The 13,952-nt window shown below is 42.9% G+C and overlaps 1 protein-coding gene across 1 annotated transcript in view; it reads left to right on the top strand.

Annotated features, from left to right (window-relative positions):
* Nucleotides 1–13,952, top strand: part of BMP6 (bone morphogenetic protein 6) — an 88,792-nt gene that overhangs the window by 56,584 nt on the left and 18,256 nt on the right. Inside the window, exon 2 of the mRNA XM_064705307.1 lies at nt 7,098–7,290. Within this exon, the coding sequence (XP_064561377.1) occupies nt 7,098–7,290 (193 nt within the window). The remainder of the gene's footprint in view (nt 1–7,097; nt 7,291–13,952) is intronic.

Below are 13,952 nucleotides of genomic sequence, written 5' to 3'. Positions count from 1 at the left end.
TGGCTTTGAATCTTCATATTATTGTAAAGGTGTCTGGGCACTGAGTTAAAATTGCATTAAATTTATGGTTGCACAGCTGGTTGTTGTGTCCAACCCACCTCAGCTGGACCCAGAGGGATCAGCAAATGGTGCAATGCCAGACTGAACCGTAGGAATCTTGACCTTGTTTTATGTTTAAAAACTGCCTTTTGTCCCTGTGGATGTGGGACAAGTTCATCAGGGAGTTGCAGCTAACTTTTACATGCTCTTATTCATGAGAGCAAACCTTGGTCAGTTTGTTTGGAATACTGTGCTGAAAATCCAGGGGAAATGTCTGAGAAGCAGAGGGACTACTTCTTTTTGGAGTTAGTTATTTTTGCTCATTCTGCTTTTCAGAAATGGATGAAGGGGGAGGGGGGAATTTAGGAAGATCTGTCATGCACAAGAGCAGCGGCTGGAGCAATGGGCAGCAGACTTGATGTAGGTGATGAATCCCTCATCATGACTGGGGTAAATGAAAGAAACAGTCATTTTTTAGGAGATTCTAGGAGGCTGTGTAGAGTTGCTGTGTTTGCAGAAGGTAGTTGAAGTTGCTGGGCTGAGACCAAGGTGGGAAGAAATTATCTCCCCACCTCTTGTGCATGTTGGGCAGGAAGGGTTTGCTTTCAGACCTTGTGTTTTAATGTCTCATCTGAGTGTCTTCACTTTTAAAGAATTGTCCTACTCACCACCTGTGAAATGGCTTGTTAATAAATCATAGTTTTGGAAAGGGGAAGGTTTTGCTTTCTTTTGGGTCTTTACAGTAAAGAGAAAGTGATCAGTCTTGTCCATAGTGGATTTAGGATGTCACTGCAGTGGGATGGACCACTTATCTCTTTATCTTGGTGCCCAAGTGACAGTGGCACACATTGTATACGTGGAAGTGTGAAAAACAGGCAGCAGTGATCCTTTTCTGAGGCATCCTCACTACTTTCTGGAGACATCTGCTTTTGCTGCTGACCTGCTCTTGAACCTGCAGGTCCACCTAGAGCAATGTAACTTCTGTTTCCTTGTTAAACAGCAGAAAGTACCTGTAAAGCCCTTTAGTCTTCTCTCCTTCCTCTCTGAAGACAATTAACTGGTACATTGTGCTCTTTGGGTTATACTCTGCAGTTTTTAGAACAGTGTTTAGGAAATGCTGCTTATTTTAAGAAGAAATGTCAGCTTTAATCTTTAACAGTAACAATGCTTCTGCAGTTGTGATCATCTGTCAGAGATGTGAGACTGTTCGGGAGACTTGGTATCTTTTTTTAGATTGACCTGATGGATTTGGAAAACACAAACAAGCCTTCAGGCACATTGTGGGCATCTCTTCAGAGTAGAAGGAATGCGCTGCAGGCCCCATCCATGTAGATCCACTATGAAACAGAAGGCAAATTAGAAGATCCAAATGAAGACTAAGTCTTGCTCTAAAGTTGGACATCATTCAGATTGGGTGTACAAATCTCCATTCTTACTCTCTTTTTCTTCAAAAGAAGCAACTTGCAACTGTGGACCAAGATCAAGGGGGGGGGAAATTAAGCTTACATGAATTTTGTTCTGTGCAAGCTATTGTCTGCCAATATTAAAGACATTCTGGTGATGCCACTGTAGGTTCACAGCAGTAGATCAGTCACATATGTATATGGTCCATTTATTAGAGGGGACTGTTGGAGCTTTAGTAATGCTTAAAGCATTTGAAGCATAATACACTGCTTCATTGTTCCAGATGTGATAAATGCTGTTGACTTAGAGCAGAAATTGGTGATGGAATACAGAGGAATTGCCTTTGTGCTGATCATGTAGATGTGGTGGTGAATCTCCTGTTAGCAATTCCAGTTTTCAGATGTTTTCTCATTTTATTTGGGAGCGGGTCATGCTGAGGAGAAGTAAATAGGAACCACTTACATTTGTTCTCAAACTGAATTCAGGAACACTTATGCAAAACTCACTTTGCATAAGCAGGCTGTGAATCCTGGCTACTTTTCCTGGAGCATGTGGCTCTGCAAACCAAGTCACCAATCAAGATCTCGATGTGCAAAAGATTTTTCAGTAGTTTCAGCTTTGCTGGGGTCAGAACAGATGCAGAATGTCCTAAATAGTCCTATCTTATTAATTTGCAACCCCACTCCTTCCCTGTGCCCTCTGAGGCACATTGTCATGGAAATAATAATTATTTATATAGGAAATTTATTTTTTAAAAATTACTTTTAGAGCTCTAGGTTAGTATTTTTGGCTTTGTTTTATTAGAGTTGGAACTGGAAATTTTCTTAAGCCAGTATTTTAATTCTCACCTGAACACTTGACCTAACACTTTTTTCAGCAGCTGAGAACTGGAGAAAATCACCAGATATGATACTTGGTGCTGCTGTTCTAAGTGAAAATTGTGTTTCCTCAGGAAAGGCTCTTGACCTGTTATTTCTGCATACTGGTTTGATTTAGATCCAAAAAGAAATGCTTAAAATTCCAATGCAGAAGGAGAATTTATTTCCATGGCTGTCATTAGACTTATGCTTCCTTTGGTCCAAGGTGTGCCCTACACAGTCAAATGGAAGTAGGATGGTATAGTTGCCAAAATAGAGTGTTAATTTCTCAATTAATTCTTTTTTCTGTGCAGTGTTTTTAAAGTAACAAGTATTGTAAGCAGCACGCTATTTTTAAACCAGGGACATTTTGTGCTGAAATTGGCTATTGCAACACTGGGTTAGAATTAGAATACACAAAATTCAAAACCACAGTAACCCTAATTTTGCCATTCTTGCCTTTTTAACTGCTCAACAATAGTGCTGTGTTTGTATAGCATTTAAAAATATTTGTTAAGGGGAATGTAAAGAGCTACTGGCAGGCTGCTCTGTTAACTCTTTCTGCGCACTTTGGCAGTCTGGTCCGAAATGGACTCTGGTGAAAACTCGGGGATGAGTCCCATGTCCAGTGCTCACACCTTCCTTTGCATTGCAAGCAAAGGAGCAGCCACCAGCCAGGATGGGGGCAGACCCCCATGGTGGAATGGGCAGTCCCTCTGGCTCGTGATGGGCTAAAGTCTGTTTGCCATCTCCTTTTCCAACTTGCCCTGGTATGTGCAGGCCTGGATTTGTAACCTCCAGGGACTTACTCCAGTAAAAGGATAGTAATGGTTTGGGATAATACCGTCTGACCATGAAGATGAGTTTTATAGGCTGTAGTTCATGCCATGACCTCACAAAGACTGGTTCTGCCTGGCTTGGTCCTAATGTTCCAGCCAGCACTCTGGGAAAAGGTTACAGGGGCCCAACACCACTCAGGGCTTCTACCTTCCAACCTGCCCCAGCTGCGAGCTGCCTGATTTTCCCTGCAAGAGCTTTGCACAGTTGGGACATTCTTATGTCCGTCATCAGACGGAAATTAGCTTTGGATTTCACATCACCGGTCAGACTGACCCGAATGTATTCATGTGGAAAAAATAAGAACGAGAAAGCAGCTTGAGAAATGATTTCTGCTTTTTGCTGTTGCCTTGCATTTTGGTGTGTGCTGTCTGTCCTTTAAATACAAGCTCATCCGATGCATTGTAATGCAATAGCAATCCTGACTGGGTAATCCTGGGAACCAGCAGCTTGAATCATGCCTTTCCAAATTTTTACTGTTCTAAAACTTGACTTCTTTGTTAAAAATGAAGAGTTTCCAGGGGGCCAAAAAGCCCCCAGAGAAAGACTGTTGGCATTTTATATTTTTAAGCTGTCTTGCTGAATGAAAACAGTTGATTATTAGCTTGATGGGGTGACAATGAGTATATAGAACTTAAATATCTCACCACTCCCACAAAGAAAAAAATATCCACCCTCCATTGTATCATGGGAAGATACATAGCCAGAAAAACTTTCCAACTCATTAAACTTTTATACTTGCTTCATACAAGCTTAATGTAGGCTTTTTTCCATCCTGTGATGTTGTTGGGTTACTTCTGAACTGATCCCAGTGGAGGAGGACACCATCATCTTAGCAGTATTTCTTTCTTATAACAGAAACCTGCCTTTCTTTTAACAGAATGAGCTGAATTGCTTAATCTGAAGGATTAAAAAAAGATTTCCTTGTTTGTGTGTTTCGGGTTGTTTATTCTGCCAAGCCTGATAACGAAATCAGTCTGAATGTTTCCCCTGTAATCAGTTGAGTCAGCTTCTATGATTGTGTGGTGTATTTGGGTAAGAACAGGGATAAAGGAAGAAAGTTTGAAAAAAACAGGAAAATACTATTGTGAATATATCAGGCAAGTTATAAACTGAGAAAGGGTAATTGGAGTCAAGCATCATACCTGCTGCTACTTGTCATACTCTGTGGTAATTGTTTTGGTGGACTTTTCTTCCTCTTGTGACTTGTGTTTGACGTTTTAGGAGAGGAGTGTGGGAAAATACTGATTTAAAGGACTAGAGTTTGGTTATATCCCTTTTAAACTGCACATTTTGTGGTGATGAGTGGAGGTCAGGCCACTGTAGCTGGCTTGAGGTCAGAAAAGAACAACAAAAAGTGATATTTGGGCTCATTTTGAGCTCTGTGCTGTGTGGGACAGCTCCAGGCTCTCTTGTGTGCAAGGAGAGACCATATCACATGTGGATGTAGGACAAGAGCTGGCAGGAAGCATCAATGACTCCTTTGCTGTCTCTGGTGTAATTTTAGCTTTCTGGCACCCTGATGGAGTTCTGTTGCTTATCCTGGTTGTGTCCTTCCCCTTGCTCTTCCTGCTTCTTCTTTATCACCCTCAGCCACGAGCCTGGGGAGAAGCCGCCTCATTGTACCTCGCCCGTAGGTCAGCTCATCCCTGTGGCAGCACGGAAGGGGGTGTGGGCTTCAGCTGCTCACTGCACCCATGAGCGAGGATGTAGCGAGTTCTAAATCAAGAGCTCTTGCTTCATACGTGTGCCTCTCCAAAGCCCTGGATTTAGACATTCCCTCACCATTAATTACATCCTCTCGTCTTTTAGCAGTGAGTAAACGGGCCAAGCTGGGCATGTCCTGCTGCAAGCGGCCCAACACCATTTCTCATTGGTTCTCTGCTTACAAGTTTCTCAAAGTACATGACTCCTCTCCTTTAGGAAGTGCATCCTGTGGGGCTTTCCTCAGGATGGGGAGGGATTGGGCAGCTCAGGTCCTGTCTCAGAGGACGTACATCCAAGTGACACCAACCAGTCCAGTATTACTGGAATCAATCCCCATTAAATACAGGGGCAGGTGCTCCAAAGGGAAGCCCAGATCACCCATAACCAACAGCCAGAGAGGTAATTCCTGGTGGCACTGGAATTGAGTGTGTTACCTTCATTGGCCTTGGTGCAGTCTCTGATGGAGGTGCTGGGTATCACAACCCCATTTGTGGAAGCCATAGATCCCAATCACCCTCATTTGTCTGTTGTTTGACATATGAGCTGCTCAGACAGATGCAGTGCAAGACTAACAAAATTGGCGGCAGTGTCTGACTCTGACAGCAGTTTGAGAATTTGCCTGTTTGCCTTGTGGCTGCCTTTAACATGGCATTTCCCAGTGTGGTGTCCCACAGAATGCTTGGCAGCAGTTATGCAGAGGAGAAAAGATTTCCAGGTGAGCTTCAAAGAGAAGGATGTGACTAACTGTCTCACAAGGAGCCAGGACATGGACCCAGCCAGATGAGGCAGCTCACATGGAAGAGCTGCCAAAGAAAAGGGAGAGGGCGGATGAAACTGTGACTGGAGAATGAGGAGGAACAGGCAATTGGGCAAGGTGGAGGGGAAAGTCTCCATGGGCTGTTTCCAGCAGCTGGGAGATGTCTGTTCTTCAGGGAGGTAACCTGTGGGTAAAGTGCCGAACCTCAGGCACGCTGGCTGTCATTCCTGGCTCTGCCGCAAGCCTCCGCCGCCTGTCCTTGGACAAGTCACTCTCCCGGTGACTCAGTATCCCAGCTGGAGAACAGGCATTGCTGCTTACCTCATGGGGATGTTGTGAGAGTAGGCTCGTGGACGCCTTTGCAGTCTGATGGATTCAATGGAGGCAGGGGGGAACAACAAAAAGTGGCCACAAAGACAAACATTAAAAGTGATCTGTTCTTCCTTTGCTGCCTGTGCACGTAATCATGTCCCTAATGATAATGTAATGGTGACTTATTCATCACTGACATCCACTCCTTCAGTTCCACTGGTGGGAATGGCTTTTTGTTTTTACTTTTTGTCCCCTCAGGCCTGTAAAGATGTAATTTTGTATGTTTGTATAATATGTTAATGTTTTAAGCAATTTCTAGTAGAAAATTAGAAAAAATAACAAACAATTAATCAAAGTCAGACTAAACTGAGATGTAATCAAGTAATACAAGAGTGGGACTGGAAGCAGAGTTTGTGAAGGGAGCCTCAAACAGAGAAAATGCAAATCCTATGGAAGGAGGAATTCTGCTTTGTGTCTGTCTTAAATCCTGTGCCTGAGGGTGTACCCAAGGAGGTCTAAGACCAGAAACTAAAAGTGGTCACTCTTCAGCTCTCTCCTTCTAAAATAAGTTTCTGCAAAGGAGGGGGAGCTCTGGTTGGCTTTAACCCTCAAATAAATGTCATGTTAATTGTATTCACTCAAAAGATGGTCCAATGGCTAGTGTACAAACCTGGGTGCCAGAAAAACAGGACGTGTTAGGGCACTTAGGGAATCGGTTGACCTGGTGCTGTCACTTGGTTCTGCCTGTGCCTGTGTGTGCTAAAGCAAAATGGAGCTACATGTCTCTCTGCTTGGAAAAGAGCTATGAGACTTAGGGAAATGCTGTAAAGAACCTGGAGAGCCACAGGTGGAAAATGCTGAGAGTGATCACAAGGTTCAGAGTTTTGCACAGGAGCAAAATGCATGGTCATATTTCACCTGTCAAAGTTGACTTTCCTTTTGGATTTCCTGTTTTTTAAAGAAATTGGCTAGAGAGAAGGAACATTCATCTTCACTTAGTACTGTATTTGAAAAGCTTTAATTGCACAAGTTTTCCTGACACTCGCCAGGGCTATCTTTGGAGGAAAAAAACAAGATTCTTGGTTTTTTTGAAGGAACAGGTGGCAGCATGTAGAACCCTTTTGTTGTTAAATTTTAGTCATGGTTCCTTTTTTTTTTCTTCTCTTTCCTTTTCCCATCTGCAGTTGAGTATGACAAGGAGTTCACGCCTCACCAGCGGCACCACAAGGAATTCAAATTTAATTTGTCTCAGATTCCTGAGGGCGAGGCTGTCACAGCTGCTGAGTTTCGGATCTACAAGGACTGCGTTTTGGGAAGCTTTAAAAACCAAACCTTCCTTATCAGCATCTACCAGGTGCTGCAGGAACATCAGAACAGGTATGCAAGAGGGGCTTGCTCTGTGCCGCATACTGCTGTCCTGGAGAAGGCTGAGGTTGTGCAATAGTATTGATAAGGCTAAAAATAAATGTAGGTTTGTTCATGTTAACAGGGTTATGTTATTGCATGGTCCTTTCCTTATGGGAAATGGGCATGGTAGGGTGTGAATGAGGGCATGACTTAGCTGCAAGCTTTGTCTTTAAATAAAGAAAGAATCTGCTGAGAAGTAGTAGATTTTTAAAGCACTGCTGGCATTGCTGTTGTGTACTAAAATTCACATATCCCCTTTCAACTTAATACTAGCAGCCTATTTGAAAAACACTGGTAATTAACTCAGACTTGATCTGCTCTCAGCTGGACTTATATTGAAGTAAATAAAGCAGAAGAAAATTCAACGTGCTGACCACAGGTACAAAATAATTTCTGGTCTTTCAGTGGCAATAAGAAGAGGAAAAGTGAGAGAGGCAGGGTAGAAACTGTGACACAAAAATCCAAACAAGTGTAAATGGAGTGATTAATTTTAAAAGAGTAATGTTTCAGATGGAGGAATCATGTAAGGCTAAAAGATGGAAATACATGGTCAGTTAAGTGTCAGAGTAATGCTGTGGTACAAAAGTGTTTCATTACTTCTACCGAAACTTGTCAGGACTGTAACTGTTCCTCTGCTGCAGGCATTAAAAAAAAAAAAATATCAAAACCAGCAGTGTTTGAAAAAAGTTCAATTTGTTTTCTCTTGGAAGGCTTCATGGACATTTTCCTTTCTGCTCCTTCTTTCTCCAGCCTTTCCACTGGTACCATTTGGAGGGATTAGCCTTTGGTTATTGGCTGTTCTTAGGGCAACATCAAATAGCTCGTGGTTGTTCTGTGGGGAGTGTGGCTTCTGAGGAGAAGAGAGAAATACTTGGGTACGTAGGTGATGGGGAAGGAGGTGTGGGTTTTGGGAGATCAGTGCTCCCTTTGTGCTTCAACTTGGAGATTACTGGAGTGCCTCCTGGGGTGTTGTGCTTGCTGGTTAGGATGTTAGTTATATCAGTGTCCAGTTGAAGAACTGATCAAAGTCCAGACAGTCCTGCAGATTTCATAGATGTTAGATATATTGTTCATTTGGAGACACACTGCAGAAAAAATGGCAAGTGTCGGTCTGCTTCAGATTGCAGAAGTAGAGGTCCCACCTCTGGAGCAGGAAGGAAACCTCTGCCAAGTGTCTATAGCAGAAATTGATATGCTGCTCTGTGACAGTCACCAAAGCAGGGCACAGAGTAGAACTGTCAACTTTTATGTGGATATAACATTTTTCAGAGTAAACTGAGCAAGCAAGGCAATGTGGAAAAGAGAATAAAGAATTGGATAAAGTACAGAATATGGCCCCTAGTATACCCTGTCCCTAACAAATTTAGAAACTTTCTGTTATGAAAGTGGCTGTGTGCAGCAATGATGCTGGTATCTCTGTATCTCAATGTACCTTGTATCTCTGTTTCACACACCATACCAGAAGCACGCCAAAATGGGATTGCACTGTGAAGCTGGTACATGTCCTTTGGCATCTGCATGTCCTGGCCATCCCTGTGTGCTAGACGTCTCCCTATGGACAGAGCAGAGGCAGGAGCACCTGGTGGGAATCCCCAGGGTGGTTTCTGCCAAAGAGCTGCCGAGTATTTTGGGTCTTTCCATTCCCTTCTGCCGTTGCTGGCGGCCATGCGGAGGGGATCCTGCCGCTGGGACTGGGAATCCTAACGCGGCTTCCTCCAGGCCCAGGCTGCTGCCAGCAATTCCCTGTCCCTCCTGACAGGGGCTGGGCGTGAACCGCTGACCCAGGGATGAGTGTCTGTAGTTCATTACTAACCCCTGACTCATCCAGTCCCTCAAGGCTCCCTTTTTGTTTCTTTTCCTGCTTTATTTATTTACTTTTACTGGTGGGAAGGAGGGAGACGTTTGGCTGAAGCATTTTGTACTTCAGATGAGTCTGTGGGACTTGTCACATCATCCTCACAGAGGTGGACAAGATGTGGCTCACAGATTCCTGCAGCTGTAGAAAGGACATGCCCTTTTCCATTCTTTTTTCCTTTCAGCTTAAAGGACTCTTTCATGTATGTGAAGAATATAAAATCATATTTGAAAATGTGTGCTTCTTTATTAATACATGGATAGGCTTTTATTTTCTGTACGGCTTTCTATTTTAGGCTGTAGGCTTTCTATTTTATATATATTATATGTTAAAAAAAGTGCATATATATTTATTAATTGTCCCCTTTATATTAAAAATATGCAGATGCTGAAAGAGTTAAGATAGTAGAAACTGCAGATTGCATATTCAGTGTTACATTCAGTTGAGGTCTGACTCCATTGGCTACAAACATTCACCCTCACTGGTGACCTGGGTGGAATATGACCTCTAAATATTCCTGAAAACAAATACTAAAAAATGGTATTTAGCTGTTTGCTAAAATCTCTGCATGGAGGAGGAAAATGCCTCAGATTATTTTGGTATGCCTGAAGAAACTATATTATTTGAGACATTATGGGTTTTGATCATCCATTCACTTACTTGCTTTTACTGGGGGGCAAAAGTCCAATTTTTTTTTTTCTCCCCTCTTGTCTCAGTGGATTAATTTGGAATACCGTGTTCTCTTTTCCAGATCAGAACACTGATCTGGATTATAAGAAAAGTTAGATTATAAGAAAAAGAAAGCACTTGGTTTTGAATGAACTTGCTAAATATTTGTAAGGCTTCTATTGAATTTTAGAAAACATCTTATGAGCCAGAAAATAACAGCTGCCTTTGACTTAAAAAGTCAAAAACTATTAAAAATGTTGGGTCACACTTCCTTTAGATTAATGGTTTTGAATGAAAGCCTGATATTTCCTGACATTTTATGACATTTTATTGCATGAGGAGGAGACTGTAAAAATTTTGAAGTCTAGCTGGTGAACTAGCAGGTGAGAGAGAGGAGTCGGTGTCACATCTTTTTTTCATCTTTTTGTGCTGACATACATTCCTTCTGGTCAGGACAATTCATCTCTAAGGGCTGCAGAAGGTGCCTGTTCAGTCAAGATTTTCAGTCTGCCGAGAAAGTTCAAAGACAAAGACACAATGTTAATTGTGGTGTTTATGAGGTTAACAGTTGTCTGGGGCAATTATTGGTAGCTCCTAAAATACTTTTGGGTACAAATGATTCTTAAGAGGGTAGCTGGCATGTATGGATTAAAACCAGGAATCTACAAGGGAAAGGCAGCATGCACCTCTGGGGGAGGAAAATAAAGAAAAAGGATCCTGCCTGCTTCTGTCAAAGAAACAAGTTTGGCAGGGCAGGAGATAAGAGATCTCAAATCTTCACCAAAGCTCAGAGCCTGGAAGTATCCCTTGGCTCCAATTAAGTGTAATGAAGTGGCTTAATTCAGTATTACTTGAGCAAAGGGAAAAAAAAGCTCATCTGGACAGTAACAGCGAGAGCGTGTGACTCCAGCCCAGATGTGCGCTGCTGCACGGATTCGTGAGGCATTGCTGGCTGCTCCCTGATGGCTAAAAATGGAACCAAGCCTGAGGCTAAAACTTCTGCCAGTTACTGAATTACCAAACTGATTTTTGCCACTGTAGACAAGGCTAATATTAGGGACTATAGGGGGCCATTTGAGGCTGTCTTCTAGGCAGACATGTATGGAAAGAGAGCATGAATGATCAGAGATCAATGCTGATTGAAATAGCATAAAACCTCTGGGCAGAAATGTGACTTTGTCCCATCAGAAATATGAAAAATATACTTCTGGGGGTTCCAGGTAGAGAAACTCACATTGCTGACAGTGTAGTCTATGTACATTCTCTCTCAAAAAAGAAAACATTTTTAATACTGACTCACTTGTGTCAGTAATATTTTCATCTCCCCATTCCTTCCACCCTTTCATAAAGTAAGAAAAATACTGCCTAGAAACGAAGCTTTTGTTTTTTAACCAAACCGTGGTTAATGGCCACGTTTTGTCATAACACAAACTGCTGGAGCTGTCAGTGGGATACTGCGAGGAGATTAATGAAATCCTCGGGATGGATGGGTCAAGCTTGTGGCCAGCCATCAACGGTGTGCATTTTGGATTGTGTGGAGAAGAGGCTTCACCAGGCAGGGCTGAGGTGACATCTGGTTTGCTTTGAGGGGGATGGCTGGGTTTTGGAACAGGCTGCAGGCTGTAGGGGCTGATGCTGGGAGAGGGAATGGGCGACACATCTGGCGGGTGTTGCTGCCCTTCAGCTTCTGACACCCCAGAGTTTTAAGAGACTGGGCTGTTTGAACACTAGGGTGGGACCTTTTTCTTCTTTTTTTTTTTTCCCCCCTCCTTTGGAACATGCAGGAAACAGGGACCTTTGCCAAAGCATTAGTTTAGGAAGGCAAGTGGTGTCAGCTTTGTCAGCTTCCAGGTGCTTGTCCCACCTTGGCTGTATCTGGCGGACTGTTTAATTTCAGCAGGCAGGAGCTACACAGCCTCAACTCTCCTCCCTTGTGTGGTACTAACACACAGCTAAACCTGGCACCTGGACTTGAGTCTAAAGTGCAGGACTGATTTTGTGGAAGAAAAAGCCCTCTGTGATTTCTGGTACCTCTTGGGAGTGGAATGCCATGTAAACAAGACCTTTACAAAGGAAGGGAAGAAATGAGTTTGTCCCTGAAAACCGATCATTATTTAAACAGTTTCTTTCTCAAAACTTCCATGCCCTCACCCAGAGAGGTGTCAGGTCAGGACTAGGGAAGGCAGTTTATGGTTGATCAAAGATGTTAGTCCTTGGTTTGGATCATCAGTATGTTTTCAAGTGTAAATATCCTGCTAATGCAGACCTCAAAACACTCCCACACTGTCCAAACAACTGATCTATGAAAAACACACTGGCCTGTGTTAGTGATCAAAGGAAGATACGGTACATTAATGGTCAGTTTATTAAACAGTTTCGTTTGCACCCAGAATGAAATATGGGAACATGATGGTCAAGGAAGATTCCTCCTACATGAAAAGACATGTGTGGACACAAATGTGCTCTGCAGAGCAACTGCCTGGGGACCGTGTTCCTGTTCTACGGAGCACAATTCCTTAAGGGTTAAAGCGCTTGTTGGTTTTAGCTGCCAGTTATAGTGGTAATAAAGTCTTCCTCTTTGCAACAGGATATTTATACAAATGTGATCCGAGCTTCTAATCTAAAGGGCAAATTGATTCAACTGCAGTGTTTATAGCTTAGAAAATAAATAACCCTCCTCAACTGGGTTTTGGAACGGGTTGTGTAATACAAATGACAAAGCTAGCATCAATCTGTTTCAAGTTGGGGTCAGATTTGTATATAGTGTGCATATATTTGTATATGATGGAGCTGTTTCCATGATGCTATAGAGAGGCATCTGTCCGCATCTCAGTTCAGCTCCCACTGTGGGTATGTGATTTGTTGTGTTTTAGGCTGGTTGGTTTAGAGCAGTTTGAAAGTCAGAGTTATTCTGCGTGAAACATACTGGTTCCGTAACCAGCTGGCATTTTCTATCTAAACTAAAGAATGCCATATCAGTGCCTTATTTCTTTACTTAATGGACAAAGATAAATACTACCCCTTTGTCCTCTCCCCCATCTTCATGCCTCAAACTGCATTTAAACTCTGAGGTGTAGTACTATAGCTGTCACTATAGCTGGAATGCCCCTTTTCCTTATAGAATTGTAGTAAAAAGTAAAAAACAAAATTTCTTATTCCTATGACTTGGGATGATTTTTTTCTTCGCTTTAACTGTTCCAGTTGGTAAAATATTAATTCCTCATATCTGTAAAGCTCAAGAATTTAAGCTGAATGGGTTGGCACACCTTTGCACCCAGACATTTGTGTTGATTTTACTGGGCATTATCATGGACCTGTAGGTTGAACTTCCCATAGTCTTGGTGTCTTCTAGTTCTAGGCTCTGATTTTCCTTTGCCAGAAGCAGCTCTGAAACTTGGGTTTCACTCTGGTGAGTCTGGAAGACTTAACCCTCTGCCCCAGGAGACTTTGGTACTGGAGGCAATGGACACAGTGTTACAGAACAGCCTTTTCAGCACAGGATTACTCTTTAAACGGAGCAGTGGAGATGCGAGGCTGAGCTTATCCATTCCTTCTTGTGCTTTTCCATATCTGGATGCATCCAGGATGGCTTTCCCTTACTTATGCTGAATTGCAGACCTCCTCCAGAATGTCCCAACATCTCCATTCTGTGCTTTTTTCCTCTGCTGGCTCTCAGTCCTTGCAAATCAGTGCCCAGCTGCTGGTCTTCTCTTCCACCATGGAACCAGCTTCATTTGTAGGTTGGCATTTCTTCATATTTCCTTCCTTGTTTCTAAGAAACTCTTACAGGCTGTGTACCTCTCTCCTGGCCTTCTGGCCCACAGGTGGCTTTGCTTCTTCAGGGCAGCTAAACTGAGCCTGACTTCTCATGGAACAGTATAGACTGCCTTTGCTTTCCATGGCAGCTGGCTCCAGGTGCTGGCATTCCCCTGCCTGAGGCTCTCTGTACAGGGGAGCACTGAGAGATTAAATTTCCTGTGCTGCTGTTAGGTCTTTGGAGTGCTGGTCATTTGGACACGCTGAGTTGTTAAGGTTTTGTATTGCATCTCTTGGCAGTACCTTGTGCCATGGGAGCTCCACATAAAATCCATTCTATAAGTAATAAACA

This window comes from Zonotrichia leucophrys, chromosome 2 (assembly GCF_028769735.1).
Source record: "Zonotrichia leucophrys gambelii isolate GWCS_2022_RI chromosome 2, RI_Zleu_2.0, whole genome shotgun sequence".
Taxonomy (NCBI): domain Eukaryota; kingdom Metazoa; phylum Chordata; class Aves; order Passeriformes; family Passerellidae; genus Zonotrichia; species Zonotrichia leucophrys.
This window is presented reverse-complemented; position numbering and strand designations above follow the sequence as displayed.